At 28.8% G+C, this 26749-nt stretch overlaps 11 protein-coding genes across 12 annotated transcripts; 5 read left to right on the forward strand and 6 right to left on the reverse strand.

The window, feature by feature from the left end:
- Positions 1 to 89: 89 nt before the first annotated feature.
- OCT59_022430 (uncharacterized protein) lies at positions 90 to 2399 on the forward strand (the record flags this gene model as incomplete). Of its 2 annotated transcripts, XM_025319231.2 has the most annotated exons (10): positions 90 to 141; positions 229 to 392; positions 484 to 615; positions 687 to 798; positions 893 to 1002; positions 1075 to 1179; positions 1257 to 1407; positions 1474 to 1639; positions 1709 to 1851; positions 1941 to 2186. In XM_025319231.2, 10 exons carry the CDS (start codon positions 90 to 92, stop codon positions 2075 to 2077), a joined length of 1272 nt encoding a protein of 423 aa, XP_025174284.1. In that variant the 3' UTR covers positions 2078 to 2186. The 2 variants fall into 2 exon arrangements, with proteins under 2 accessions (XP_025174284.1, XP_066006218.1); XM_066144791.1 differs by having other exon boundaries at positions 1709 to 2399.
- On the reverse strand, positions 2197 to 7506 carry OCT59_022431 (uncharacterized protein; the record flags this gene model as incomplete). The annotated part of the gene is made up of 10 exons (XM_066144792.1): positions 2197 to 3941; positions 4029 to 4461; positions 4531 to 4825; positions 4900 to 5381; positions 6130 to 6296; positions 6383 to 6554; positions 6632 to 6735; positions 6814 to 6993; positions 7073 to 7238; positions 7341 to 7506. The coding sequence occupies 10 exons, from the start codon at positions 7504 to 7506 to the stop codon at positions 2564 to 2566; spliced, it is 3543 nt and encodes a 1180-aa protein (XP_066006219.1). The 3' UTR covers positions 2197 to 2563.
- A 225-nt stretch (positions 7507 to 7731) lies between these two features.
- OCT59_022432 (uncharacterized protein) lies at positions 7732 to 10476 on the reverse strand (the record flags this gene model as incomplete). Its single annotated transcript, XM_025309420.2, has 9 exons — positions 7732 to 8575; positions 8653 to 8751; positions 8830 to 9008; positions 9083 to 9210; positions 9281 to 9561; positions 9645 to 9789; positions 9851 to 9984; positions 10069 to 10182; positions 10261 to 10476. The coding sequence occupies 9 exons, from the start codon at positions 10474 to 10476 to the stop codon at positions 8414 to 8416; spliced, it is 1458 nt and encodes a 485-aa protein (XP_025174288.2). The 3' UTR covers positions 7732 to 8413.
- Positions 10477 to 10588: 112 nt separating this feature from the next.
- On the forward strand, positions 10589 to 11542 carry OCT59_022433 (60S ribosomal protein L31). Its single transcript, XM_066144793.1, has 4 exons — positions 10589 to 10653; positions 10735 to 10830; positions 10905 to 11143; positions 11225 to 11542. The coding sequence occupies exons 3-4, from the start codon at positions 10966 to 10968 to the stop codon at positions 11251 to 11253; spliced, it is 207 nt and encodes a 68-aa protein (XP_066006220.1). The 5' UTR covers positions 10589 to 10653; positions 10735 to 10830; positions 10905 to 10965; the 3' UTR covers positions 11254 to 11542.
- On the reverse strand, positions 11345 to 12858 carry OCT59_022434 (uncharacterized protein; the record flags this gene model as incomplete). Its single annotated transcript, XM_025319234.2, has 6 exons — positions 11345 to 11477; positions 11566 to 12062; positions 12127 to 12198; positions 12272 to 12447; positions 12518 to 12589; positions 12720 to 12858. The coding sequence occupies 6 exons, from the start codon at positions 12856 to 12858 to the stop codon at positions 11345 to 11347; spliced, it is 1089 nt and encodes a 362-aa protein (XP_025174290.1).
- A 402-nt stretch (positions 12859 to 13260) lies between these two features.
- OCT59_022435 (uncharacterized protein) lies at positions 13261 to 13918 on the forward strand. The gene is made up of 3 exons (XM_066144794.1): positions 13261 to 13452; positions 13530 to 13639; positions 13702 to 13918. The coding sequence occupies exons 1-3, from the start codon at positions 13281 to 13283 to the stop codon at positions 13825 to 13827; spliced, it is 408 nt and encodes a 135-aa protein (XP_066006221.1). The 5' UTR covers positions 13261 to 13280; the 3' UTR covers positions 13828 to 13918.
- Positions 13919 to 14574: 656 nt separating this feature from the next.
- On the reverse strand, positions 14575 to 16982 carry OCT59_022436 (GTPase required for pre-60S ribosomal subunit nuclear export and maturation; the record flags this gene model as incomplete). The annotated part of the gene is made up of 8 exons (XM_025319236.2): positions 16661 to 16982; positions 16443 to 16576; positions 16122 to 16376; positions 15899 to 16057; positions 15352 to 15594; positions 15177 to 15284; positions 14798 to 15106; positions 14575 to 14733 (listed from the first exon to the last, which is right to left on the reverse strand). Exons 1-8 carry the CDS (start codon positions 16914 to 16916, stop codon positions 14575 to 14577), a joined length of 1623 nt encoding a protein of 540 aa, XP_025174292.2. The 5' UTR covers positions 16917 to 16982.
- A 489-nt stretch (positions 16983 to 17471) lies between these two features.
- OCT59_022437 (uncharacterized protein) lies at positions 17472 to 19578 on the reverse strand (the record flags this gene model as incomplete). Its single annotated transcript, XM_066144795.1, has 8 exons — positions 17472 to 17740; positions 17858 to 18158; positions 18255 to 18324; positions 18410 to 18460; positions 18535 to 18823; positions 18935 to 19260; positions 19348 to 19419; positions 19533 to 19578. The coding sequence occupies 8 exons, from the start codon at positions 19576 to 19578 to the stop codon at positions 17597 to 17599; spliced, it is 1299 nt and encodes a 432-aa protein (XP_066006222.1). The 3' UTR covers positions 17472 to 17596.
- A 295-nt stretch (positions 19579 to 19873) lies between these two features.
- On the forward strand, positions 19874 to 22493 carry OCT59_022438 (uncharacterized protein; the record flags this gene model as incomplete). Its single annotated transcript, XM_025319238.2, has 1 exon — positions 19874 to 22493. The coding sequence occupies exon 1, from the start codon at positions 19980 to 19982 to the stop codon at positions 22491 to 22493; it is 2514 nt and encodes an 837-aa protein (XP_025174294.1). The 5' UTR covers positions 19874 to 19979.
- Positions 22494 to 22700: 207 nt separating this feature from the next.
- Positions 22701 to 24740, forward strand: OCT59_022439 (uncharacterized protein). The gene is made up of 8 exons (XM_025319239.2): positions 22701 to 23030; positions 23113 to 23248; positions 23333 to 23587; positions 23675 to 23812; positions 23887 to 24026; positions 24109 to 24186; positions 24255 to 24280; positions 24350 to 24740. Exons 1-8 carry the CDS (start codon positions 22892 to 22894, stop codon positions 24440 to 24442), a joined length of 1005 nt encoding a protein of 334 aa, XP_025174295.1. The 5' UTR covers positions 22701 to 22891; the 3' UTR covers positions 24443 to 24740.
- A 67-nt stretch (positions 24741 to 24807) lies between these two features.
- On the reverse strand, positions 24808 to 26663 carry OCT59_022440 (uncharacterized protein; the record flags this gene model as incomplete). Its single annotated transcript, XM_066144796.1, has 13 exons — positions 24808 to 24878; positions 24964 to 25013; positions 25089 to 25190; positions 25304 to 25314; positions 25410 to 25453; positions 25531 to 25579; positions 25659 to 25684; positions 25758 to 25867; positions 25938 to 26106; positions 26171 to 26184; positions 26259 to 26368; positions 26440 to 26548; positions 26620 to 26663. 13 exons carry the CDS (start codon positions 26661 to 26663, stop codon positions 24808 to 24810), a joined length of 909 nt encoding a protein of 302 aa, XP_066006223.1.
- Between the last annotated feature and the right edge of the window lie 86 nt (positions 26664 to 26749).

Here is a 26749-nt window from a genome sequence, read left to right on the forward strand (position 1 = left end):
AAATTATGTAAACTTCAATCAGCTAATCATTTTTGATAATCTTTTTAGCAAAGAAATTTTATATAAAAAAACCAGAATAATCTCTTAAAATGACCACAAAACGCCTTAATCAAATCGAAAAACATTTATCTCCAATGGATTGTAATTAATTATATATATATTTTTTTAATTAAACAATTTACACTAAATAAAATTAAATTGATTATTGTTTTAATTTATTCTAAATAGCTGCAAATTCAATATTCCAAGAAATTCCTCTTGCTCCTCCAGATGTCATTTTTAACCTCACTGCTACATACAAGGCAGATACCTTTGCTCAAAAAGTTAACTTGGGTGTAGGAGCATATCGAGACGATGCAGGAAAACCCTGGATATTACCTGTTGTAAAAAAGGTATGTTGACGTTTGTTTTGATATATTGATCACTCTTAAATGTTGTTTAAATTTTTTTTAACGCGTAAAAACGCGTCCAATAAAAATAAAGGCCGAACAAGCCATTGTTAATGATTCCTCAATAGATCATGAGTACCTTCCTATATTGGGTCTTGCACCTTTTAGAGAAGCGTCCATTAGGTTAATTCTTGGTGCTGATAATTCTGCTATTAAAGAAAATAGAGTAAGATTTTTAAACATCGATATATAAATCTTTTAATTTTGAGTATTTTTAACTTAGATAATATTTAATAGGTTACAGCTGCTCAGACGATTTCTGGTACAGGCGCCAACCATCTTGGTGCCCTATTTTTGTCAAGATTTTATTCTAAAGAAGTTCCATTTTATGTATCTAATCCAACATGGGGTAAGTTATATTTATAATAGAAATAGAAATTTATTTTATTATTCATTTAATTGATTATTATAATTATTGATATTAAAACCTTAAAAAATATTAGCAAACCACAAACCAATTTTTAATAACGTTGGTTTTGAGACAAAAGACTACGCTTATTTTAATCCGAAGAATAATGGATTAGATATTGATGGTTTACTAGCAGACCTTAAGGTATTAAATGACAGGCATATAGATAATTTGTTCATGTTCTCCTATATAATATTTTTCTCTCATCTATTATAGTCTGCACCTGAAGGATCGATTATTCTATTGCATGCTTGTGCCCATAATCCAACAGGTGTTGATCCTACAAAAGATCAATGGAAAGCAATCGCAGATGTTATCGAAGTATGTACTATTATTTGTTCATTAATTGAAAAAATCAAAAAAAGATTTCAATACCCAAATGAATATTTTTATTATAGTCAAAGAAACATTTTCCATTCTTTGATTGTGCATATCAAGGATTTGCTAGTGGAGATTTAGATCGTGATGCTTGGGCTGTGCGTTACTTTGTAGAACGCGGGTTCGAATTACTTGTTTGCCAATCTTATGCAAAAAATTTTGGTCTATATGGTTTGTATATTTATGTTATACAATATCACTTTTTGACGCCAGATTGATTAAAATTTTTTTTTGTAGGACAACGTGCTGGTTGTTTAACATTCGTGTTACGAAATGCTGATGCAGCTGCTCGTGTAAGTTCTCAACTAGCTAAATTACAACGTTCTGAGATTTCAAATCCCCCACTACATGGTGTTCGTATAGTTAGTAAAGTATTAAATGATCCCAACCTTTATGCTGAATGGTAAGTATATTAGCATTTTGTTATAGAATATTTATAGTATTTTATTAAGGTTTTATATCTTTAAATTAGGACTGAAAATCTTAAAACGATGAGTGGACGTATTAGTAATATGCGTAAAGCTTTGTATGATAAACTTATTCAATATAAAACTCCTGGCACTTGGGAACATATTATTAATCAAATTGGAATGTTTTCTTTTACTGGACTTAAAGGTGAAAAAAATAACAGTTATTTTTTACTTTAATATTTTTTTTTACTAATTTTATTTGTTATAAATCCTGAATTTTTGAATCAATAATAGCCTCGCAAGTTAAAGTTCTTAAAGAAAAATATCATATTTATCTTACAGATAATGGACGTATTTCTATGGCAGGAATATCTACTTCAAATGTAGAATATTTTGCAGATGCTGTAAATTATGTTGTAAGAAATGCTTAATTTTAAGCAGGCACCACCTTATTATTTAACAAACTAAAAAAAAAACTATTTTTTATTTTATTTAAGTAATTATTATTGCATTATTAAATAAAAAATTGGTTCAACCCTAAAAAAAATTATTTGTTATATGGAATGACAAATCCTTTATTAAAATAACTTGATATACATATATATATAATAGAATGTGGATTTTTTTTTATAGGAAAAATGAAAGTACTTGTAATAAAACAAAACAATAAGAAAAAAAATCAGCATCTAGCTGAACACGTAGTCATCAATGTAATTTCAGTTCAATCCTTTTTTATATATTAATTGTCCAATTTTTTTAAAAAAAAAGATTAAGATTTTAAAGCTATATACATGTATATAGTATATTTAAAATAAAAATATACTATTTACATAAATACAATCCAACAAATTAAAGTTGTTTGTTCTTACTACGTACATTTCCTATTTATTATTTTTATAAACAACCTACTTTATTTGTTATCTCCGTTCATCCCTCTCTCTGCTATGATGCCTACGTCTATTACCATCACCATCTTTAGATCTACTATTATGATGACGACTACTATGATGACGTGATGAATGATGCTTTTTATGTTTTCGGCTTCCGCTTCGATGGTAATCTTCTTTTGAATAAGTATTATGACGAGATTTGGACATGGAACTTCTTCTTTCGTGGTCTTCTTTATCCAAAGATTCTCGTCGATGATGTGATGATCTATGATACTTATTACTTCGATGTTTATGAGATGAGGAATGACGACGTTTTCCCGAAGACGATGAATGATCTTTATCAGGTGAAGGTGGTGTAGTAGGCATATCATCCTTTATTTGATAAATGTCATCATCTTCCATTAAGTCATCATTAGTTGAAACATCAATTACATTATCATCTTCATCTTCGGGTACCTGGAATTCTTCTGTATCTACTGTATCTATTATGGGTTTTGGTGATTCTGATCGTGATTGTCTTGATTGTCTTTCAGTATCGTCATAAGCTTGTCCTATTGATTCTACTTGACTACTTCTTATATCTTGCATTTCAACATCAAATTCACGTTGTGGACTATGATACAAATTTTTACCATTTTCATCATCTAATGTTCTATTAGGTGAAGGTGTTCTAGTTCGAGCTTTCATTTCATATCGTTCATTATGTAAACCTTGATTACGTATTTCATCTTTTTTTTCATCCATTGAAATACGTCTATCTTTCCTATCACTAATTGATTCACGTCTACTATCATAACGTGAACTATTATATGAATCACGACGGTCATCACGCCCATCACGCCTGTCACTTAATGATTCACGTCTATCTCTATCTCTATCACTTCTTCTATCTGACATTGATTCACGTCTTTCTTCTCTTCTTTCGGATACAGAATACCGTCTATCATCATCATAATACCTTCTATCATTAACGTATCTTCGATCATCTTTTATTTCACGACTACGACTTCGACGTCTTGATGATGTTGAACTCTTTCTTCGTTCATCGTATAACATACGATCATGTCTTGAAGGTGATCGACTACGATGTGATCCTTCCCGATTCCTTCGAGAACTACGATGATGTGACCTGCTGCTACTTCGTCTTTCTTTGCTTCTACTTCTACTATTACTTCTAGCCTTTTCTCGTCGTCTAATTTCTAAATCTTCATCTGGAATTACGTCCCTATCACGTCTATCACGATCAGATATAAGAGAAGGAGATAGTTTATCTCGTGTATCATTTTCCTTATCTAATGAATGATGCGACACTGATGATTTACGACGTGCCAAATCACGTCCAAAATCATCCACTAATCGATCATCATCATATTTTGATTCACCTTCGCGATATTCTCTTTCGGATCTAAATAAGATAATAATATAAGTATATTCGTATCAATAAATACATCGATAATATATAATTCATATAAAATTTTCTCAATCCACTTACGTTTCTCGTCTGCTAGTTGAAGGGCCCATACTTGATTCTCTTCTAAAATCATTATTATTTCCACGTCCACTGTTAAATGGTCGTTGTTCATGGAAAAAACCTGGTCCTCTTCCACGACCTCCACCACGACCACGATTTTGAAAACTACCTCCGCGTTGTAGAAATCCCCCACGAAATCCTCCACCTCTGAAGGGCTGCATAGCACCACCCATACTACCTCCCATATTGTTCCCAAAAGGAGTAAAATTACCTTGTGGTGGTATCATTGGTCTATTATCCCAAAAATCGTCATAAACCGGAGGTCTAAAAGGTGGCATGAATTGTGGTTGAGCTGGAAAAGGTTCAGCTGGATAAAACCCAGACTCAAAATATGATGGATCATAGTAGCCACCAGGTGCATTCATCATATTCATATTCATTTGAGGATATCCTGCTATAATAATAACATAATATGTTATGTTGAATTAAATTTATAAATTGATATGTTCTTGTGATAACTTACCATCATCGTACCAGTATTGACCTTGATCATACCCGAATCCATAATCATTGTAATATCCAAATTGTCCATATGTTGCTTGTTGTTGAGCAGTTGTGGGGTTTTGTTGTGGAAAAGCTTTTCCATTAGCATTCGGAAACTGATGCTGCTGGCGTGATAATTGCTGCTGTGGTTGAAACTGAGAAGACTGTTGCGATTGCTGAGGTGCTTGTGCTTGCTGTGAAGATCCTGATTGCTGCTGTGATGGAACTTGTGGAAGATCATGAGTTGGTTTTTTTGGCAATTCCACTTTAGCACTCTATAAAAAAATTTTAAAGAATTGACTCAAATTTTTTAAAAAACAAACTATAAAAAGTAAAATAAAAGTCGTACTGGCTCAGCTTTTACTTTTGGAGGTTGTGCACTAGTAGCAGTAGCAGTTGTTTGTTGTGCACCATCTTCAGTTATGTCTTCTTGTATGTCTGCAGATTCAAATTCTTTGTCCTTATCCTCAATTTTTACGACAGGTAATGGTTGTTCATTAATTACTAAATCTGTTGATCGCTGTTCTTTTTCTATTGAATCGGTCGAAATAGGCATTTCTATTGTACTCTCTTCAACCACATTATCATTATCATTATTACTATTATTATTATTATTAATATTAATATTATTATCAGCAGCATCATCTTCGCCATTACCCTCAGGTACAATTTGTTCATTTCTGCGTCTTGCCCAATCTCTTAAATGATTATCCACAGCTTCTCTAGTTGCTTTGTCGGGTAGTAAGTCATCAGGTAATAAAGGAGATCGACAATGTGGACACTTGAACTGCTGATCTTCTTGTTCGGGATTGATTAATGCGGTTCGAATACCTATGTAAATTATTTATTCAACCCAAATTTATACCACCAACCAACAGATTTTTTTTTTTTTATATTTATAATAATAAGGGAGAAAAAAATAAGAAGCAAATCACGTTAGTAACGATAACTGACTCAATAATTTAGGGAGGAAAAGCTGCAATATATTGGTTAGTTTTCTTTTTTAAATAAGAAAAATAAGATTAAGAAATAAAAAAAAAAAGTGTAGAATTGCTCCTTCATATAATATACAAATCTTTGCGATTGAATAACGGGAACTAGTATTCCCATAATATTTCCCTCATTGTCCATTGTCATCAAGAATTTTTCAGTAGAAACTTTTGGAAAATCAAAGTCCAATAATATAGGAATAAACCTTCTTAATGTAATCAAGACGTTGGTTGAAAATGTTCACCAATCTTGTCTTGGATCATTAATTTCACATCTGTCATCATATAACGCTATCTAAAGTAACACCCATACTCCACAGGAAGAAAATAAAAAAAATTTGCACACAAGTTCACTAGACTAGAACTCGAGATTGATTTTGTTTTTAAACCTCGAGAAAATAATGAAGGGATTATATTTATTGTGCAACAAACAAATTGCGAGCAAAACCATAAAAATAACACAAAAGGCAAAATTATAGAACAAACAAATTGTAACAATACATCTAGCCTAACCTGCCTAATTAATCTATAAAACTTGTAACAAAAATCTAAAATTTGTTGTCTTTGCGAACAACAATAACGATACGTACATTCATCACAAAATGAAGCCTGACAACACGGCGTTATAACAGCTTCTCTAAGAAGTCGAGCACATATCATGCATTGGAGTTCATGAGGTACAGGAAAGGTATCTTCAAGCACTTCATTTGTAGTCACATATGATTTTTGACGGGCATGAAATTTTTGCCATGCAGCACTTAATAGGAAAAAAAAAATAACAACTTAAGTATAATGTAAATGTAGATGATTTCTTGAAATTTTGTATAAATCTCAATAACTCACTCATTCGCTTGTGCAATAACTAAATTTCCATCTTGTGTAACAAGTACTCCTTTTCCAGGAGGAACTTGTTCGACTTTTTGCAGGAAACTTCTAGGTATTCCCGTCGTCTTTCTGACCTTCATATGATCGAACGATCTATCACCATTTGTCGGACATGCTTGAATCCAATGTCCTATAAAATTTCAAATAATGTAAATATCACAATTTAAACAAAAATAAAAGGTATGTAATAAAATTTATTATAAATACCTTTCTGTCCACATCTATAACATACATAATTTGGCGGAAGCGCTTTTTGAATTTGTTGCTTTACTTGAGGGCGAGGTTGATTTGGCCTTCGAAGCGCTGGTTTCCTATTAAAAAAGAGCAAGATGAAATTGTAAATTTAATAACATACACAGTAATTCAGATCAATAATGTAATAAACTTACGAAGCCATCTGTTCCTGAGTTTTTTCCCAAAACTCTGATGATTGTGCAAACATGGCTGCAATTCTTCTGTCTTCTTCTGTCTGTTCTTCGCCTGAGGTTTGATTTGTAGTTGGAACAGGCGAAGGTCGGGAGGTTTGTGTTTGATGTTGCTTAGACGAGTCAAAAGTTTTTGACATAGATCTAAAAAAAATAATCCAAATTTAGCATCTACAGAAATAAGTATTCCATTATATAAAAAGAATTAAATGAAAATATTAACCCGTTAACATTTCCATAATTAACTCGATTTCCAGTTGTTACATTACGTGGTGCTGTTGGCGCACCCTCCAAATAACGATGTGCAGTCCCTTTCCCTGGTTTAGTAGGCACTCGTCGAACCACTATAGGTGTATTTCTTGGTATTAATGCAGTATCTTCTTGGTAATCTATAAAAAAAGTATTCCAAGTTAACCATACAGCAAATTTTTTTTACATAAACCGAGCGATTGAACAAAGTAATTCTCTCCAGCACATATAACAAAAATTACCTTCTCCAGATTCGGCATGGGAAACTACAATATCAAAGTCATTTCCCTTTAATCTTTTTGCGACCAAGATTTCTTTTTTTGCATCGAAAACAGAGATTCCAAGACCATCAAAAGTTATATTATCGTAATCTTTAGCGCTTTTGAATTTGTAGTATATTTGAGACATCTTTTTAATCAATAAGTGTAAACTAAACTAAAATTCAAAGCCCATTTCTACAATAAGTTTTATATAAATCACGTGTAAAATGTGCATCACGTTAAAAAATCAGTCATGACTAATCCTAACGCTTTTTGTCCACAGAATAACAGAATCAGTTTACTATAATTTGAACAAAAATGATTATATTGATTATTAAATATAAAGCGCCGTACGTATTTTCTCTAAATCGACAATTTTCAAAAATTGTAGTCTTTTCCTTGCAAAAGATATCACAATGACTCAGGAAGGACTATTGGAATAGCCGAAAGTTGTAACATATGGGTCATAATGTTGCTACAGTTTCGAAAGGAAGCTGGCTACCTTATTTACTTCAATTTGTTATACGGCACGTGACACATGATAATAACGTTCTTCCCTTACATTCTTCTCTTTACTTATGATTGCTATTAAAGATTATTTTCCATATGTGATGTCACTCTATCTCAAGCTTTATAAGAACATGAAAAATGACCACACAGATTATATACAGTAAATGTGCAAAAGAATTTCTGAATTTAAATAATTTCGATCACGTGGCATCAATCGCAATAACCGCTTTTCTAATGCAATAGCTATTCATTTTTATTGATATAATAAGATCATTACTTACGACCAGTTCAAAGAGGAGGATCTGGAGGAAGAAAGGAAAAGATGTTGAAACCATTAAAGTGATATCATATTTTTGTGATGTATGGATTACAGTTCGTCCCTATTACATTTAGGATTGAAACAAACCACTAGATTACAGTTCTTAAGGGGGTTCCTTACAAAGGTACGGCTACCCAAATTGGGTTTAACAGTTTGCTTGCAAAATACTTTTCAAATAGTTAATGTAAAATTTACGAAATAATTTTTTGTATACTCCTTTTCTTTTTTAATTTTTATTTTCTCTTCTTTTTGCAATAAAATCGGTTAATAATTCTTGATACAATTCATCGTTTAATCCTTTAATACATTGATATTGATTGTGAACACGTAATAATTCTGATTGTAATGAAGAAATTTGTGTTTGAAAAGTAGATGCATTATTATCTGACTAAAAAATTAGATAAAAGGTTTAATAAATTGAATTATAATTATTATAATTATAAAGAAAAAATAAGATTTACTTACTTGAAGTTGAAGTAACGTTTGTTTGGCTTTATGTAAATCATATAATTCTAAAGATGTGATGGCTTGACCCGTAAAATTATATTCAAATAATTCCATTTCCTAAAAATATATATATTATTATTATATTTGTATATATAAACTTAATATAATTGAAAGAATTAGCATTTAGGGATATACCTTTGTGTTATCATTTAATATAATATTAACATTTTCAAAGTTATCTTTTTGTTCGGAATTTTGTGTAGTATTTCTTTGAAATAATTGTATTGGCTGAATTGTAATTTTATTTGACAAATTATTTGTAGATAAACCTAAATCTGGTGGTTTTATAAACGTAAATAAATTCACTATAGGTCCTACAATTAAAAAAAAAGTTTTCATTAAGAGTTTAAATAAAAAAAAAGAATATACTGTAAATAACTCTATATACCTTTGTAATGAGAGAAATTTTTTATCATCTGTTTACTCATTATATCCCATATTATTAATGTTCCATCTTGTGAACCCGATAACAGTAACGTTGCATCATATGAAAGTGCAAGTGAAGTGACTGAAGAACTGTTCACACAAATTTTTAATTCAATCAATTATTTAATTATTATTTTGGAAGTTTTATTTAAAAACTAACCTGTGTCCTTTGAATAAATTTCCTTTCCTATTATCTTTAGAAGAAGCTATTTCACAAACATCTACAATTGAAGCTGTACCACCGACAGCAATTACTTCTTCTCTACTATTAGTCATAGAGTATCCTCTATTTTCTTGTTTAGTATATAAATATATTTGATATATTAAATTATCATTACCACCACCGAAAAACATTCTTTCGGCTGGATCAGCTATTAAACATGTTATTGCTGCGGGAAATATAAATGTAGTTAAAAGACACCCTGTTGCCAAATCCCATAACTAATTATTATAAATTGTTTTTAAAGGTTATTCATTATTGAATGAAAATGAAAATTTACAAGTGTGATAATAAATAAACTTACTTTACATGTGTGATCCAGAGAAGAAGTTAACACTCTTGTTGTATTAAAACTTCCTATTCCACACCAAATATCAGTTATTGGTAATGAATGTTCTGACCATGTATAATAAGGCGAAGGTGATTCATCAACTGAATCATCCAGCAAACTAAATTTATAATCAGTTATTACTAATATAAAAAAAAAAGGTTTATTTTGTTAAAACTCACTTAGTTAATAGCCATACATTTACACCAGCATCTTCACTACCGGATATTAATACAGAATCATCATTAGAAAATTTTATTACACTAATTCTTTTATAATGAGCATCAAATACTTTGCATAATATTCCCGTAGAAATCTTTATTAAAAAAAATGAGATGATTTGTTCATTAATTTAAAAAGTAAAAATAGGCTTAAAGATATTATTGATATTAATCAGTACCTCCCAAATATAAATTTTTCCATTGTCGGTTCCACCAGCACAAAATACTCCTCTATTTGATACCGCTAATGCAACTATTTTTTCAGGACATATGATTTTCAAATGAACCTGGTCCTAATAAAAATGAATTATTTTAGTTTATTCAAAATTCAACAAAAAAAAGGTTATTTTTTCTTATTCAAGTAAGCTAACCTTTTGAAATGAATATACATGCAATAAAGGTTTATCCACTTGAGCAGAAATTATTAAACTAATTCTATTACATTGACCGGAATATGGTATTAAAGCTAACGCATGCTTAAAACAATTATTTTGTTTAAAAGAAGTATGTAAAGTACCGGTACGAAAGTCTAGTACATTTACAAAAGAATCCGTTGAAGACGAACATAGTACTACTTCTGACAACATTGTTTCTTCCCCACTGAAAAACTGAGTTGCAAAAAAAAATGCGGTGATGTTACTGGACGATCAAATCAGTGATATGTTTGATATGTTGTTACACGAAGAAAAATTTTTTAATAGATCAAAAAAAAGTTTTTTTTCTTTAAAGTGAGAGACATTATTTTGGCAGCAAATTATTATTTGGTAAGCATCCATTTGTTTTCTATTAAGGATTAATTGTTCTACAATAATATTTTTTTTTGCATACATTTTTTCAATGAATAGGAATGGCTAAAGAAAAAAAACCACTACACGTAGCGCAATAGCTGATGTTGTGACAAGAGATTATACAATTCATTTGCATAAAGCAATTCACGGGCGGTAATTATTGTAAAATCGGTTAATTATTTAGGAAGGTATCTATAGACTTCTAAATATTGTTATGAATATAATAGGAGTTTTAAGAAACGTGCACCACATGCAGTTAAAGAAATTCAAAAATTTGCTAAAAAACACATGGGAACAAGTGATGTTCGATTGGATCCATTGTTGAACAAAGAAATTTGGAAACAAGGTGTTAAAAGTGTACCTCATCGTATGCGTTTACGTCTTTCTAGACGTAGAAATGATGAAGAGGATGCTAAAGAGAAATTGTATACTTATGTCACCCACGTAACAGTGACCTCTTTCAAAGGTAAATTTCCTTTTTTTCTCGCTTAATTTATTTTATTGATTTAAGTAAAAATTAATATATATAATTTTTATTCTGATTCAGGGTTGCAAACTACAGTTGTTGATCAATAAATTAATCTCTAAAAAAAGAAATACATTTTTTTTCTTTCTTTAAAGAAATATAAAGAAATTAATTTTTTAATTTTATTTGTTATCTTATGTGTTAAGTTGTTTTCTTATTATAATTAATATAACCAACACCAACACAAGCCATCAATAATGAATTATCTGTGGAGTCTAATTTAATTTTAAAATTGACATCAAATATGGTTTTTAAATCCCTTAAATATTGTATCCTAAAAAGAAAAAAATTTCAACAGGTTTAATATGCTGGTATTACATAAAATAGTAATAATACGGTTAAAAAATGTTTGTTATACATACGTAAAGGCCGTTAATTTCCCAATTCGAATTTTTGATACATCTTCAGGACCAAGTACCATCAATAATAAAATCAACCATTGGTTCAAAGAATCGACACAACCACCATTACTAATTTCATTTAATAATAATTTAGCAGTTCTGCTGCCAATGTCTTCGGGAGTTTCACCAGGTAAAGCAGCTTGTTCAGAACAATATAAAACCCCTGTATTAGATTCAGCAACTAGATTTAAAGCAAACCCTGGTGATTTACCAGATTCGTCTCCTTTACGTACATCAGTAAAGATGTATACGTCGGGTATATATCTATTTAATACAGATCTAGCTGAATCTACTAATCTATTGGCATTTTGTGGCGATACTCTTGTAGAACACGCTATACCACGAATACGTTTTATTTTACCTTCATCCGTAAATTGCATTGGTTTTAATGATCTTATTATTGGGCATTTAAAATTAACTTCTCCTCCTCCTAAAGGTGCAGATCCACGTTTAATAATCTAATTTAATTTTTAAAGTTAGCTTTTTATAATAATAATAACAACAAAGAGTAAATTTTATTACCTTCAATTCAAGTCCTTCTTCAATACCAAATTTCCTTAATTGTAGTAAAGTTACTGTTCTTATACTATCCGCCTGTATTATCAAAAAAATTAATAAACAACAATAAAATAAGATAAAATAAATTAAATAATATTTTTACACGTACAGATATGTCTGTGTTATCATTAGTTATACCAGTTAGCGTCAAATCAAATGCTTGTTTACCAAATGGTCCTAATGCAATCAATGGTTCCAAGAAATATCCGATTGCTCTTGATGTACCACATTCATGATAAATTTTTCCTCCAGTTATAACTCCTGGCTTGTATAATATAGTCGTGCCTAATTTTTAATAGGCAACATGTTTAATCTAAGGTAAATAAGTGGTAAACGTCCAACAAGTTAAATTTACCTGAATAATTGATATCAATTTTCGAACCATTTGTTACCTTTTCAAGTAGTCTTAGAAAACTTGCTTCAAAATCTATTATAAAAATTATTAAATTAATAAAACATAATTATATTTCGATTTTCCCAACTATCATTCAACTACTTAAAAAATGATTTCTAATATTTTTTTTTTCGAAATCTAGTTAAGGGATTACATTATATACCTCTCAAGCCAGGATCATCATCTTCAGAACGAACTTTATCAATTTTAACAGTGTTTCCACTTAATGTAGCAAGAATAAGTCTTTGTCTTAAGTATCCATGTCCTGAAAATTTTAAAATTTTACGTGAAATATCTCTCATTTTTTTATCAGAAAATTTTTTTTACGTAAGTTCCGTTTTTCACATTTGGGCATGATTATCAATTAAGATTATCAATAAAAGTTAAAAGATCCCAATTCGAGTGATAAGCAAAAAAAACTATCATTATAAAAAATTTAAGTGAAAGTATAATAAACGTGGCTGAAAATCTCCCTAGGCCTGCTCAATGGTTTGTTTTTATAACAGTTATTATCACATTTTTGATTTGTTGCGCTTTGATCATACGGAATATATAGAATATATAATCAAATAAATCAACAAATATGACCAATCATATATTTTCCGTATGGATTATGTATGATTACAATCATAATTTTTTAGCATGGAGGGTAGCAAAATTCTGAAAAGCGCAATAATTAGTCGATCAAAAAATTCCTAACTTTTACGCATAATTTCTCTTCAAAATGTCGGATGCAAGTTCATCTTCATTACATACTTTATTAGAGCAATTATCTTTGGAATTACATGAATGTTTGGGAAAAATAATACCAGATATTAATGAAGAAGCTTTGAATCAAACCAAGAAAGCCGAATATCCTGATAAATATGAAGAAGTTGAGAGAATAAAAGAGAAACGTAATTTTTGTTTATTTTATTTTAGTTTTTTAAATCTAAATTTATGCTAATAATTAATTTGTTTCTTTTTGAGAAAGTGGTTGAAAATCAAACCCATAAATTTTTAAGCGTAGCTAAACAATTAGAAATTGAATTTAACAAGATTGTTTTTTCTGAAAGACAAACTGAAGAAGTCATTTTAAAAGAGGTAATTAAATAAATATACTGCGTATATATATATACGTATTAATTTTGTTATCATCAATATAGGAAATTGATGGATTACGTCAAACTATTGGACAACAAAAAGAAGTTATTACAAAATATACTTTATTAATGAAACAATGGACAAAAGAATTTAAAGAATTAGAGGATGAGAATAAAATTCCTATATAAAAAATTTTGTAAATAATAAGTTTATATTTTAACTAATACAATATATATAAAATAATAAATTGATATAAAATAAGCAAATATTAAGATGATTATATAATATCTAGCATTCTTATTTATATATTTATAATAATATTTTAAAATTTTAAAAATTTTAAAGAAAATAAAGAAAATTCAATTTTAACCAATTTCAAATGTAAAATTTTTATATTAAAAAAATTATTATTTTAATTTAATATATAATATAATAATTCAAACTATTATAAATATATTACCAAAATTTAATTTGATATATCTTTTAAATACAAGTTATTGTTAGTACTTTTTGGTTATTATTTTCCATTAATATTAAATATTAAGTAATTTAAATTTAAAAATAAAATACAGTATTTTGTATAATTTTGTTTGAGAATTATGCAGTAAAGTACTACATTTTATAATAATAATACAAGTAACAGTATTATAATTGTTATATCAAGATAAAAAAGTTATTGAAAATTCACAAGAATCTTAATTTTAAATACTCAAATAAAAATATGAATTCCACTTCTTTAATATTTTTTATATAATAATAATCAAACATTCACTTTATTTATCCTATAACAAAATATTGTATATACATTATATGCAATAAAAAAATTATCTTTTAAAGATTTTGAAAAGATTTATACTGCATATAAGTACTTTTTTTTGTTTAATTTTACATTACTGTAATTGTTAAATTTAAAATTTGATATCTTAAGCTTTATCTTAAATTATTATTTTATCTTCAATGTTTTCTTCAATAATGTCATTTTCCTCATGATATTGTTCAGTTTTTTCATTACCAAGATCATCGGGTAAAAATGATGTTGTAACTTGAATATTACAAAAATTTTGTTCTACTCCTTTTACTTCATTTTTCTTTTCCTAAATAATAAAAATTTATTATTTGTTACTGATATTAATGGCTATAAAATGTATACAAAATTACCTCAGAATTGTTGTCAATTTTGGAATCTTCTCCAGTATTTTCACTGTCGCTTTCATCCTTGATTTTTGGAGGAGTGAAATAAGGTATCTTACCACGCAACCAATCATTTAAAATCATTTTAGCTACGGTGCTCAAATCAGGCTCTCCTTTTTTTAGTAATTTGCCATACTTTTGTGCTAGCTGTGAAAGAAAATCTATATGGTCTGTCCACTCGCGTAATTCATAGGTACGTTGTAGGTATTCTTTACGAACTATTTCTAGTATTCTTGGAATGTAATCTTCTGGTGTTTTTAGATTCTCTACGCGCACCTATAAAAGATAGTATGAATCAATAACAATAATATTATCATTATAATTCAACAAATTTTTTAATACTTACAACACCTTTAAGCACAATATCTGTTTCACTGTCCTCTAATGAAGGTGGTACAATTCCCGGACAATCTATTAAATATATACGTTTCATTAACGTAATATATTGCCATACCTATACGTACAAAAAATCTGTTAAGAAAAAAAATATACAAAAATCACATTCTTATCAAAATATTTACCTTTGTTTCACCAGGAATTGGAGCAACGTTACACACTTTTTTACTTCTCAAAGTGTTTATAATTGAACTTTTCCCAGTGTTGGGATAACCAATGAAACCTACACTAATTTGTTTCTTATCTGAATGTAACGCTGAAAATTGCCTCAATAGTTGTATCAAAGATCCTTTACCAAAAGAATTATTGATGCTAGCATGAAATGCTAAAGTTGGATATTCTTTAGACAGTATACCAACCCATTTCGCCTGAAAAAAAGTATCATGTCAGTAACAATCAAGAAAAACTTTTATACAGATGTGTGATTCGATACTAAGAAAAGCAAAAAAGTAATTATCATTGCTCTTCAACTCTATTTCAAAACACATCACTTCTATTAGAGCATTTTTAGAACAAAAAAACTCAAGTCGAAGTGCAAATTTATTCTGCCATAATTGTAACGGGTAATCTTCTACTAGTTTAAAAATAAAGCTACCTTGACTTCATATGGCGAGATCAACATGCACGCAATTCAATTGCTAAATAATGCGTAATTATAAAAAATCAACTTACAGTAACCCAAGTTGGTACTAGATCGCATTTATTTAGTAAGAATACTAAATGTTTATGATTAACTTCCTTATTGATATATTGTACAACATTCTTGCATTGTGTGCCAATTGGATCTCGTGCATCCAACACATGAATTACAACATCTGATGAATCTATAACCTAAAAAGTTGAAAATTTAGTAAATTAACTAACATGATAAATACACATATTAAAACTCACTCACTTTATATAATTCGTTCCAAATACGTTTTGATTGACCTTTTGAAAATACACTGTCTCTAGCCTCATCGATCCAATCATTTATATTATTAGATAAAAGTGATGGATCATTTTTTTCGCTATAATTTTCTAATAATTCATTCGTACTAGTTGCTAAATCCTCCAATGAACTAACTTTTAGTTTTGGTCGTTTCCTCTGTGCTTTTGGACCAAATGTATCTGAAAATGGTTCAGTATCAACCATGTGCATTCGTGATACCTATTAATTAAAATCTATTAAATTACTCTTCAAAAATTTTTTCACTTGGATGTTTGTCGAATATACCTTTGATGCATCAGCCAATAAACTCATGGGTAATTTATTTTGTCGAAGTAAAACTTGATATGGATCATTAACTTTTGAACCAAGACTTTCTCTGAAAGCTTCTAACTCTTTTTGTCCAATAACTCTAGTATTTCCTAATTAATTATTAATCATAAGGAAAAATTAAAAAGTCTCATTATTCTCACTCTATAACAATTCGAATTAAATATTAAACTTACCGAACCACCTTCTATCTGGTTGTACTCTAGCAGCAATTGCCAATTTACTCTGAAAAGGTGCTTCCTTTACTATTTTTCCTTTAGAATTCCTTATCGGCTTCCCTCCCTTGAGCATATTAACAAATTTCACTTTTTTAGCATCTCGATAAAAATTCTCTCCTTTTACTTTTAAGTTACCAGCTTTCACTGGACCAGCATTTCCATTTTTACTTTGCTCTTTAGCGATTCTGTTCTTTTCTTTTTTAGCTTTACCCATATTTTTACTATTTGGATGATATCTTTTTTTTTTGATCTAATAAAAATAAATATATTTAAAGTACGACAATCGGATCAGCGTTTTCTTTCATATGACTTTTGACCGGAGCTTATGGGCATTATGTGTAACAAAAAAACAGTAACGGAAATTTACACTTAGAATATTGATTATATAAAATCACGTGAATTTTGTTAGTGAGATATAAAATATGATATTTATAATATATTTTATATTTAATATATTTGATAATTTATGCGATTTTGTAAAAACCATTCGAAATATTTAATTCTTCGGTATTAAGCAGTAACGTGACATGCCAAACAGGAAACGAATATTATAAATGATATTAAATGTTACATATTATGTAAATAATTTTTGCTAATTTGGGATTAATTTGAAATTATTATCATAAATCTGTTCCTAAAACGGTTTAATCAATGTCTCTGATAGATATCGTCGAGATTACAATTTCGACGACTTAATTTAACTTCTCTTTATTTGGAGAAGATTTTTGTCGAATGTTGTAGGAGGTCTTGGTGGGGTGGGTAATGATTAGCTATTACTGAGTGTGATTTCTCAGATTTATTTTTTCTCAAAATTAAAGGAAGGAAATATAAAATCGGATAAATAAAATGTATAAGGCGCATTCAGGAGAGGATCAAGGAAACCAGATCTAATCTTTACGATACTGTTCCTGCTGCAGGACGCCCCCTCTTCCTTTTCTTCTGGCTGGACATACCAGTACAATGGTCACAATACCATCTGCCTTCTGGAACAGCGGAGAGCCCAACGCAATCGATATGATACCATTCGAAGGGACAATTCTATTCAAAAAAAGAGATCACCAATATGAAAACGATAAGGCCAGTTAACCAACTGGGTTCACATTAATATGTATTACATTAATAATCCTGAAAATTTTACTTATATTTATTACATACCTCTCCGTCGCAACCTATCATTTCCCCAAAACTCACTTGACGGCAGAAGCAATACACCGGTTCGTTTGGATCCACTGCCGGTATATAGTTGGACAAGAAAGTGTTACCTTCAGAAACTAGCGAATTATCATACGCCGCTGCTGAGTCATCTTGATCCAAAAGGTTGGTACCATTAATGCCACTTGAATCTGTAATCGACGAGGATACGAGATCTTCATTAGGTCCTCGTAATTTAATATTTCTATTGTTAACCACAGTTTCGATATTCGTTGCGTATGAAGTAGTGCTGCCCTGAATATTACTGTTTTATATAATATTTTTTTTTTTTAAAAAAAAATATAAATATAAGAAATAAATACAACTTAATAAACCAATTATTATACGAGATTAAAGTTACTTCTGTTTTCGACGCCTTCCGTTATTTGCGCCGCTTGTTAAAGCTATTGAACAATTTGTAACAACAGAAACTTTAGAAATCTAAAGTAAAATAAAAAAAAAGAAAAAAGAAAAAATGTAGAATTATAAGAGAAAAAAAAAACCGAAATTTCATACCTTTATTTGATCGAGTTAAGGAGCTCGACGGGTTGGGAAGCATTGGCAACGCTATATAAATAGCGAAAGTCGAATGAATTATTTGTATTGTACAAAGTTAAATATTAAATTAAAAAATAACACACAAATTTGTCCTTCATCAGAGTCAGCACTTGAATATAGTCCTTTATTATAATCGTATGTCGCGGATGGAAAACTAGATGATGTAGCTGATACTGATGAGTATGCCGCATTTCGAGCGGTCGCATGTGTTGAAGCAGAAGTACTTGACTGAGCTATTGTTTGAGATGCGGAAAAAGTCGAAGAATCGACTCTGCCAGGGCTTGCAGGGGTTGACGTCGATGAATCGCGAAGATTGTGCTGTGGAAACAAGCTATCAAAATCTTCATCGAGGCGTTTAATATGTCTATCGACCTTTATAATTTTATATTTAATTAAATTTTAATAATAATAACAAGTTTCTAAACGAACATTACAAATATAGTGTGATATTTACAAGCAACCAAAAAAAAAGTTATAATTTACCAGTGCCAAGGCCCTGTTGGCAAGTTCAATCTTCTCATCTTGCAATTGCGAAGCTCTCACATAATCTTTAATTATTTTATCTTTAAGCATTTCTTCATCTTCAAATTCTGTAACAACACGTGTTACTCGACGTCGCTTTTTCTTAATAATTTGTTCTCCATCTTGATCTTCGTTGTAACGATCATCATCACTATTAGAATCCTCATCTTCTTCATCATCTTCATAAACACTTTCAACGACAGAACAATCACTGTCTTCATCTATAGGAAGACCATCATACAAATTCCACAAACGCCTCTTACGACGGTCGATTCTTTCTGTCAATTCTATTTAGGTTGATTGATAAAAAATACGAAAGGTTTAAAGATCGTTATAAGCCTATTTCCAAAAAAGGAAATTCTATTTTTACTCACGTTCAATTTCTTGGTCCTTATTTGTTAGTTCAGAGAAGTGATAATGTATTTCTGAAGGAAGATTATCAATACCTTTGAAGATATTTTAGAATAAACACGTTAATTTATAGTTGATTCATACTTTTCATGAAAATTTACTCTACAAAATATTAATCTAAATATATGAAAGAACTCTATAATCCTACTTCCTAAGAATTGTATTAAGTATTCGTTAGCGTCTATTGCTTCCATATTTACAATAAGAATAGTTAAGAGTAGTAATGAAAAGCTTATTTCTATAGATTTTACACAAGAGAAGTAAGATTTGATTTGAAGTACCAGATCGAAATAGGTCAACTAGGTAAAGATATCGGAGCGAAATGGAAATTAAAATATGAGCGTAACAAATGATTGGTTGAACAAATCTGTCATATGGTCACTCCGCTGAAACGGCTGACAATGACACCTGAGTTGCGTAACGTGGGCCAGAGCTACACGATCCCGAATGATTTTTTCTAAAAAAAAAAAAAAAAAAAAAATTATAGTTTTAATAGCTTCCACCCTGTATTTGTAAATAAGAATAAATTCCTATTTATTGTAATAACTTTTGAGAAAAAAAGAAAGCTAAAAAAGAATTTTTTTTAGAAAAAAAAATGTTATCACAAGCAAATATTACATTAAAGAAAGGAATACCTTTTAAACAAATATTAAAGCATTTTCATTATTTAAAACGAGGATTTGATGGTGGTAATTTAAAATATTCCACAACCTTAAAAAATATCTATAATGATAAGAAGTTACTATGTACTAAACAAACACCAAATATAATATTAATTGGGAACTTTTTGATGAGAAAATATTCAACAGAAATTTCAAAGGATATTGAAACACCTTTAAAACAAAGTGACTTGAATAATAACAAAAATGATACATTAATATCAAATAGTTTTAATAGATTGGATATTAATAAGTTTATCAATTGCTTAAAAAATGGACAAATTAATGAAGCAAAATCACTCATATCAACACAAGAATATTGTACAACAATTGATAACATAATAGATTTCAAAAAATTTTTAATTCGACACTTGGACTTTTCTGATGCAGAATTATTAAATAAAGTAAACGACATTTTAAGTGACCAATTTGTTCAAGTTTCTTTAAAATTGAATCTTTATAAATCAGACCCACAGGTATTAAATTTATATGATGAACTATCACATAAAGGTATTCCAGAACCATATCTTGGATTGTCTTGTGTACACCTTTTATCAATTATAATGTCTAGGAATTTTGAATTATCACCACCCAAACATGTTATTTTAGAATTTCCTATCAATATTGATAGAAAACATTTGGAGATTTTTATAAATTTATTTAAAAAAGGAGATTTAGAAGGAGCAAAAACATTTTTAAAAACAAATAATTATGCTACAACAATTCATGATACATTAGAATTTAGTAATTCTTTAAGGTATTATTTAAATTCTGATCATGAATTATACAATATGTCGGTTGGATTCTTAAAAGACTATTTAAAAAATATTCTTTTTCCAATTGTTAATGAACAAGAATCCAAAAAATTTATCCAAGATTATAATCAATATTCTTTAACATATTATATAAAGAAATCATATTCAAACCAAGTTCTCTATATATATGAAGATCTTTTGAAAAAGGATTGTGTCCTTTCTGATGAATCTAAACTTGCAATATTTTGTGCTTACATAAAATCAAATGATGATAATTTAGCTATAAACTTTTTTATCTCTAATATTTCTTCATCACCAAAATTTTCTCTCTCCATTTTCACAAAAAACATTCAACCATTATTAAATGAAATAGAATATAATAAAGCACAAGAAATATTACGACATCATTATATTCAACAAATTTCACCAAACACAAGAGAAATCACAAGTTATGTAACTAAAATTTTTTCTAATAAAAATCAACAAACAAAAACTTTAGCATTAGATCTTTATGAAAAACTTTGTAAACTTGGAATACCAATAAATCCAATTACATACGGAGCATTTATAATGGGATTCTTATCACAAGATAGATATATTGAGGCTGAATCCATTTTTAATGATATGATAAAAAGAGGTCAAACTCCCAATCAAATTATATATAGTGGAATGCTTGATGGGTTTTCAAGAAGACGTGAGGGAACTAAGAAAATGAATGAACTATGGAAACAAATGTTAGCTGATAAAATTTCACCTGATGAAATCGCTTATTGTGCTATGATTGAAACCTATTTTAGAAATGGAAATATTCGTGATGCGATTAAATTATTTCAACAAATGTCTTTAGATCAAAATATTAAATTAAATGATATAATTTATAATCGAATTATTAGTGGGTTATTATTAAATAATCGAGTGGATGAATCCATGATTATTTATGATCAGATGAAAAAACGTAATTTATTCCCTAATATAATTACTTATAATACTTTAATTAATAAATTATATGATAAGAAAAAAGAACAACATGTAATGACGATTTTACAAGATATGCAACAATTTAATATTAGACCTGATGTAACAACATTAACAACTCTTTTAAAAATACAATTTCATGATCGTAATATTGATGGAATACAAAAAGTTTTAAAAATGTTTGATTCTTTAAAAATTGAACCAAATATACAAACTTATGGTACTTTAATAAGTGGTTTTTTAAATGATTTTAATGATCTAAATAGTGCCGAATCTGCTTTTAATGAAATGATTTACAAGCATAGTTTATCATCTCCAACTGTTCACATTTATACTAATTTAATACAAGGTTATATTAATCATGGAAAATTTCAATTGGCTGATCAATTATATTTTAAGTTATTACAAAATAATTTTCCTACAACTGCAACTTTTAATATACTTATTGGTGGTTATTCTAAGGCAAATAATTTAGATAAAGCAAAACAATATTATAATGAGATGATAAGATTGGGTGTTAACCCTTCTTCTTCTACTTATAAAATTTTAATTGATGGTTACTTGGCTTCTAAAAATATGTTTGATGCTTCTCAAATTTATGATGATATGATAAAAGCAAATTTTATTCCTATGGAACCTGATTTGAAACGACTTTGCCAAATAATAGAACAATGGAGATCGAGACAATCTAATATTAATCAAGTTTTAAAAGAAAAATAATAGATAAAATTATAATTATTATTAAATTTGTAAATAAAAAGACAATTTTAAATTATAAACAATTATCATTTTTAAATTTGAAAATCGTGTAGTCCGTGCATATCATTTGATTCATTTTATTAAAATTATTGATCTAGTAGTACAAAAGATCGCCCGATAGCAGCTTTTTTTTTCGGGATGTTCTTGCGTAGCTGCAATTAGCACAAGGATGTTGTGTAAAATTTTTTTTTATTCCAGTATATGGTTAGATTTTTTTTTTAAAAAAAATAACTTCCTTCTCTTGAGAGAGGAAGCATCTAACATCTTGGTTTTTTTTTTACAAAATAATTTCTTTGTATTATATTTATTTAATTTTTTTCATTATTTATCTTGAAAATTAACATTACCCTTTTTTCAATATGACAACATCTCAACCACCAAATACAAATCCTTCAAGAGTGATACCTTTGACATGCTCAGGGCATACACGACCTGTGGTTCATTTACAATTTTCACCCATCACTGATGGAACCTATTATTTGATAAGTGCTTGTAAAGGTATTTAATCGATTTTTTTTTCTATCAAGTTGGATATTTATAAAAAAATTGTAATGCAATATGATTTCATATATAACGTCAGATGGAAATCCTATGCTTCGAGATGGCCCAACGGGCGATTGGATAGGTACTTTTACGGGCCATAAAGGAGCAGTCTGGAGTGCAAAACTAAGCAAAGATGCATCTAAAGCTGTGACAGCATCAGCCGATTTTACCGCGTATGTGTTTATTTAATTTTTGCAACTATAATGATTAATCACAAACCCAATCATAATTAACATTTGAATTGTATTAATTTATAGTAAAGTATGGGATACTTACACTGGAGATATCCTTCATTCATTCACGCATGATCATATTGTTCGTTCAGCGGACCTTTCAGATGATGGAACACGCATTGTATCTGGTGGACAAGAAAAGAAACTCAGAATATTTGACTTAAATAAACCAGATGATCCAGCTTCTGAAGCAGAAGGTCATGAGTCTACTATTAAAAGTGTTATTTGGGACGGTGAAAGAAACGTCATATTGAGTGCAGGGGATGATAAAGAAATTCGGTGAGCTAATCACCATTATTTATGCAATTTTTTAATAATCAATTTAGTATAGATTTAGTAATCTATTTTTTTCCTTAAAAAAAAAAGCGTTTGGGACGTTCGTAATTTTGATCAAATAAATACTTTTAAGACTGAACACCCTATTACTAGTATGGAGCTTTCTGCTAATGGAAAATATATTACATCAACAGCTGGCAAAGTTGTTCACTTTCTAGATGCTTCAACGTAAGTATAAAAATTTTAAATAAATTTAATATTTTAATTGATTTTATATTAATTAGTTTTTTTGGTTAGCTCAGTTATCAAGTTTTTAAATCAGTTCCAACTGCTTATGATGTATCTTCAGTATCTTTACATCCTGATCACAAAAGATTTGTGGCAGGTGGTAGTAATGACTTATGGGTGAGAATTTATGATTTTGAGAGTGGTAAAGAACTTGGTTGGTATTTCTTTTTTTTCGAAGCTTTTCTAAATTGGAGGATTTGTTTCGTTTAGCTAAATGAGTCATTTCACATAAATAGAGGTATATAAGGGTCATCATGGTCCAATTCACACAGTAAGTTATAGCCCTGATGGCGAAATCTATGCTACCGGTTCAGGTATGTAATAATGATAAATAAATTAAAATATAATTATTCACTTATTAATTTATCTTAATATTTTACAGAGGATGGTACTATAAGACTGTGGCAGGTAAGAACAACATAGCAAAATAATTTTTACTTTGAATATTGGTTATATTGATTCATTATTAATGTTTAGACAACACCTGGAAAGAGTTATGGTCTTTGGCAAAATAAAGCATCTAAAGATGAAAAAGAAAATGATGTAAATGGCATTGCTCCAACAGAATAATAAACAATAAGATGGATATTATAAAAAAAAAAATAAGATCCTTGTAATTTACATTTTTTTTGTTTTTGTGTATACCAGTTTATTATTACTATTATACTTATTATCTTATCACTACTCTCAATTTCGAATATAATTGAACGAAATAATTGAATAAAAAGAGTAAAAGTAAACAAGAAAAAAAAGGATATTTCCCCCAAAAAAAATTAAAAATTAAGAAAAAGGTAAATTTTGTATTTATAAATATTTTAAAATTCAATTGTTTGTATTAAATATATTTATCTTTATAATTTGAATACTATGAATATTATCTATATTCTATAGAAATTAAACTGTAAAAGCAATGCAATTTTTTACAGTTATTATTACTATTTTATAATATATCCTGAGTCATTGGATGTTTGAAGTACTTCAATAGTATCATAATCTCCATCAATGTCTTTTAGGAATAAGACAACATTAGTATTTCCTACGCAAATGCAGACCAGAAATACTTAATATAAATTATATTTATGTATCCATACCAATATAATCATTATCTGATTGTGTTGATGTATCCACTGATGCGGAATTTCTAGAAAAAAAAAGCTGTAAATAAATTATTGTCGTAAATGCTATATGAATATTATTCTGCCTTATCATCAATTACCCATTATATTTATATTGTATATTTTTGGATCCATCAGAATACTCCATAGAAAATGAACGTTTAATAGGTGAATTTGGACTATCAAGTGTCGAATTTTCTGAACTATAAGATAACGTTGACGATTTCGCTGTAAATTGTTAATTTAAAATAACCTTGTAAATAAATACTATCATTCAAGAAAAAGAAAAACTATTCGCTTCATTTTGTAAATTTACCACTTACATAACTTTTTTGTATCATAAATAAGAAAAAAAATTATTATTAAATATTAGTAATATTATAAACATGAAAGCCGCATATCAATTTTTTAACTTTTAATACCTTTGATGACGAGAAAGCTGATGTTTCTTCTACCGTCTCTGAAACTTTAAAGAACATATCAAATGTTAATATCTATCTAATTATGCCTAATGAGTAAATATAAAAGTAAAATAATACTCACTAATCGATTTTTGCTTTTTTGACTTTGTATATTTAGCAGGAGACGATCTCTAAAAAAATATACTTTATATAATCGAAAAAATCCTTTGGCGAAATACTTCTACGTTATAAAATGACAAAATACCATACCCTTGATTTTCCATTTAATTTCTTGCCTAATATAAATTCAATAAATGTCATGCTTAAAATGAATTTGAAACAATTTATATAATGATGTCCTAAACTTACGTTTTTTTTCAAATTTTTCAATATATAAACCTCCATCCGAGTCACTTTGATTTAAGTTATCTTCAGATAAAGTAGTGTATGGTGATGAAGGATTTCTATCATTTCCTATTCTAATATATGTTAAATATGGAATTGTAAATAATTTGTTCTATTGAGTAATAAAATATAATAATTTCATACTTTAAGTTTGCAACACGACTTGAACTTCTACCCGCCAATCCCAAACACTTTTCCAAATGTGGAGCATAACGCTTTGATGGATAAGGACGTTTACAATTTACACATTCAAATTTTGGCGAATCATTTTGTTGAGGACGATTTCCAAAAATATCTAACCCAGGCTGGGTTACTAATCGTTGATACTATATCATCAGTAGTAGAAAACATTCAGTCATAAGATTTACATCACATACCAAAAGATCGACATCTAAATATTCAATAATTACTATAAATACATTATGTTTATAAGTTTATGAATTGAGTTATTATCTTAAGACTTACTCCGAGTTGCATAATTGGCACACAGATGCGGCCAATTTTGTTTCTCTATGAGCTTCAAATGCAACATCTAATATGCACTCGTCTAATAAATCGCATAATATTGAGAACGCCTAAAAAAAGAGAAGGAACTTATAAAGTTAAAATTAGTTTAGGAAGTAATTTACATAAAGTAATTACAAACCAAAATTCCTTTTGTTGGTATATCTGAAGGCTGTATAGATAATGACTTGGAATTAAAGTTATCTATATAACCAGGCGAGTGACTTGAATCTTCTGGGTTCTGTGAAAAACTTGTCATAATTTGACGCGTCAGTAAAATTTGTTTGCAGATTAGGTAATTAGTTGGGAAATGAGAACATACTTCTCGACATCATCGTTGCTTTGAGACGAAGGCGAATGATCCATGTTTGAAACTGACATTTATTCTATTCTATTCTATTCTATTCTATGCAAAGAGATCAAATTTATTGTACTGTAGTTACAGTAGTTAC

This window comes from Rhizophagus irregularis, chromosome 31 (assembly GCF_026210795.1).
Source record: "Rhizophagus irregularis chromosome 31, complete sequence".
Classification (NCBI taxonomy): domain Eukaryota; kingdom Fungi; phylum Glomeromycota; class Glomeromycetes; order Glomerales; family Glomeraceae; genus Rhizophagus; species Rhizophagus irregularis.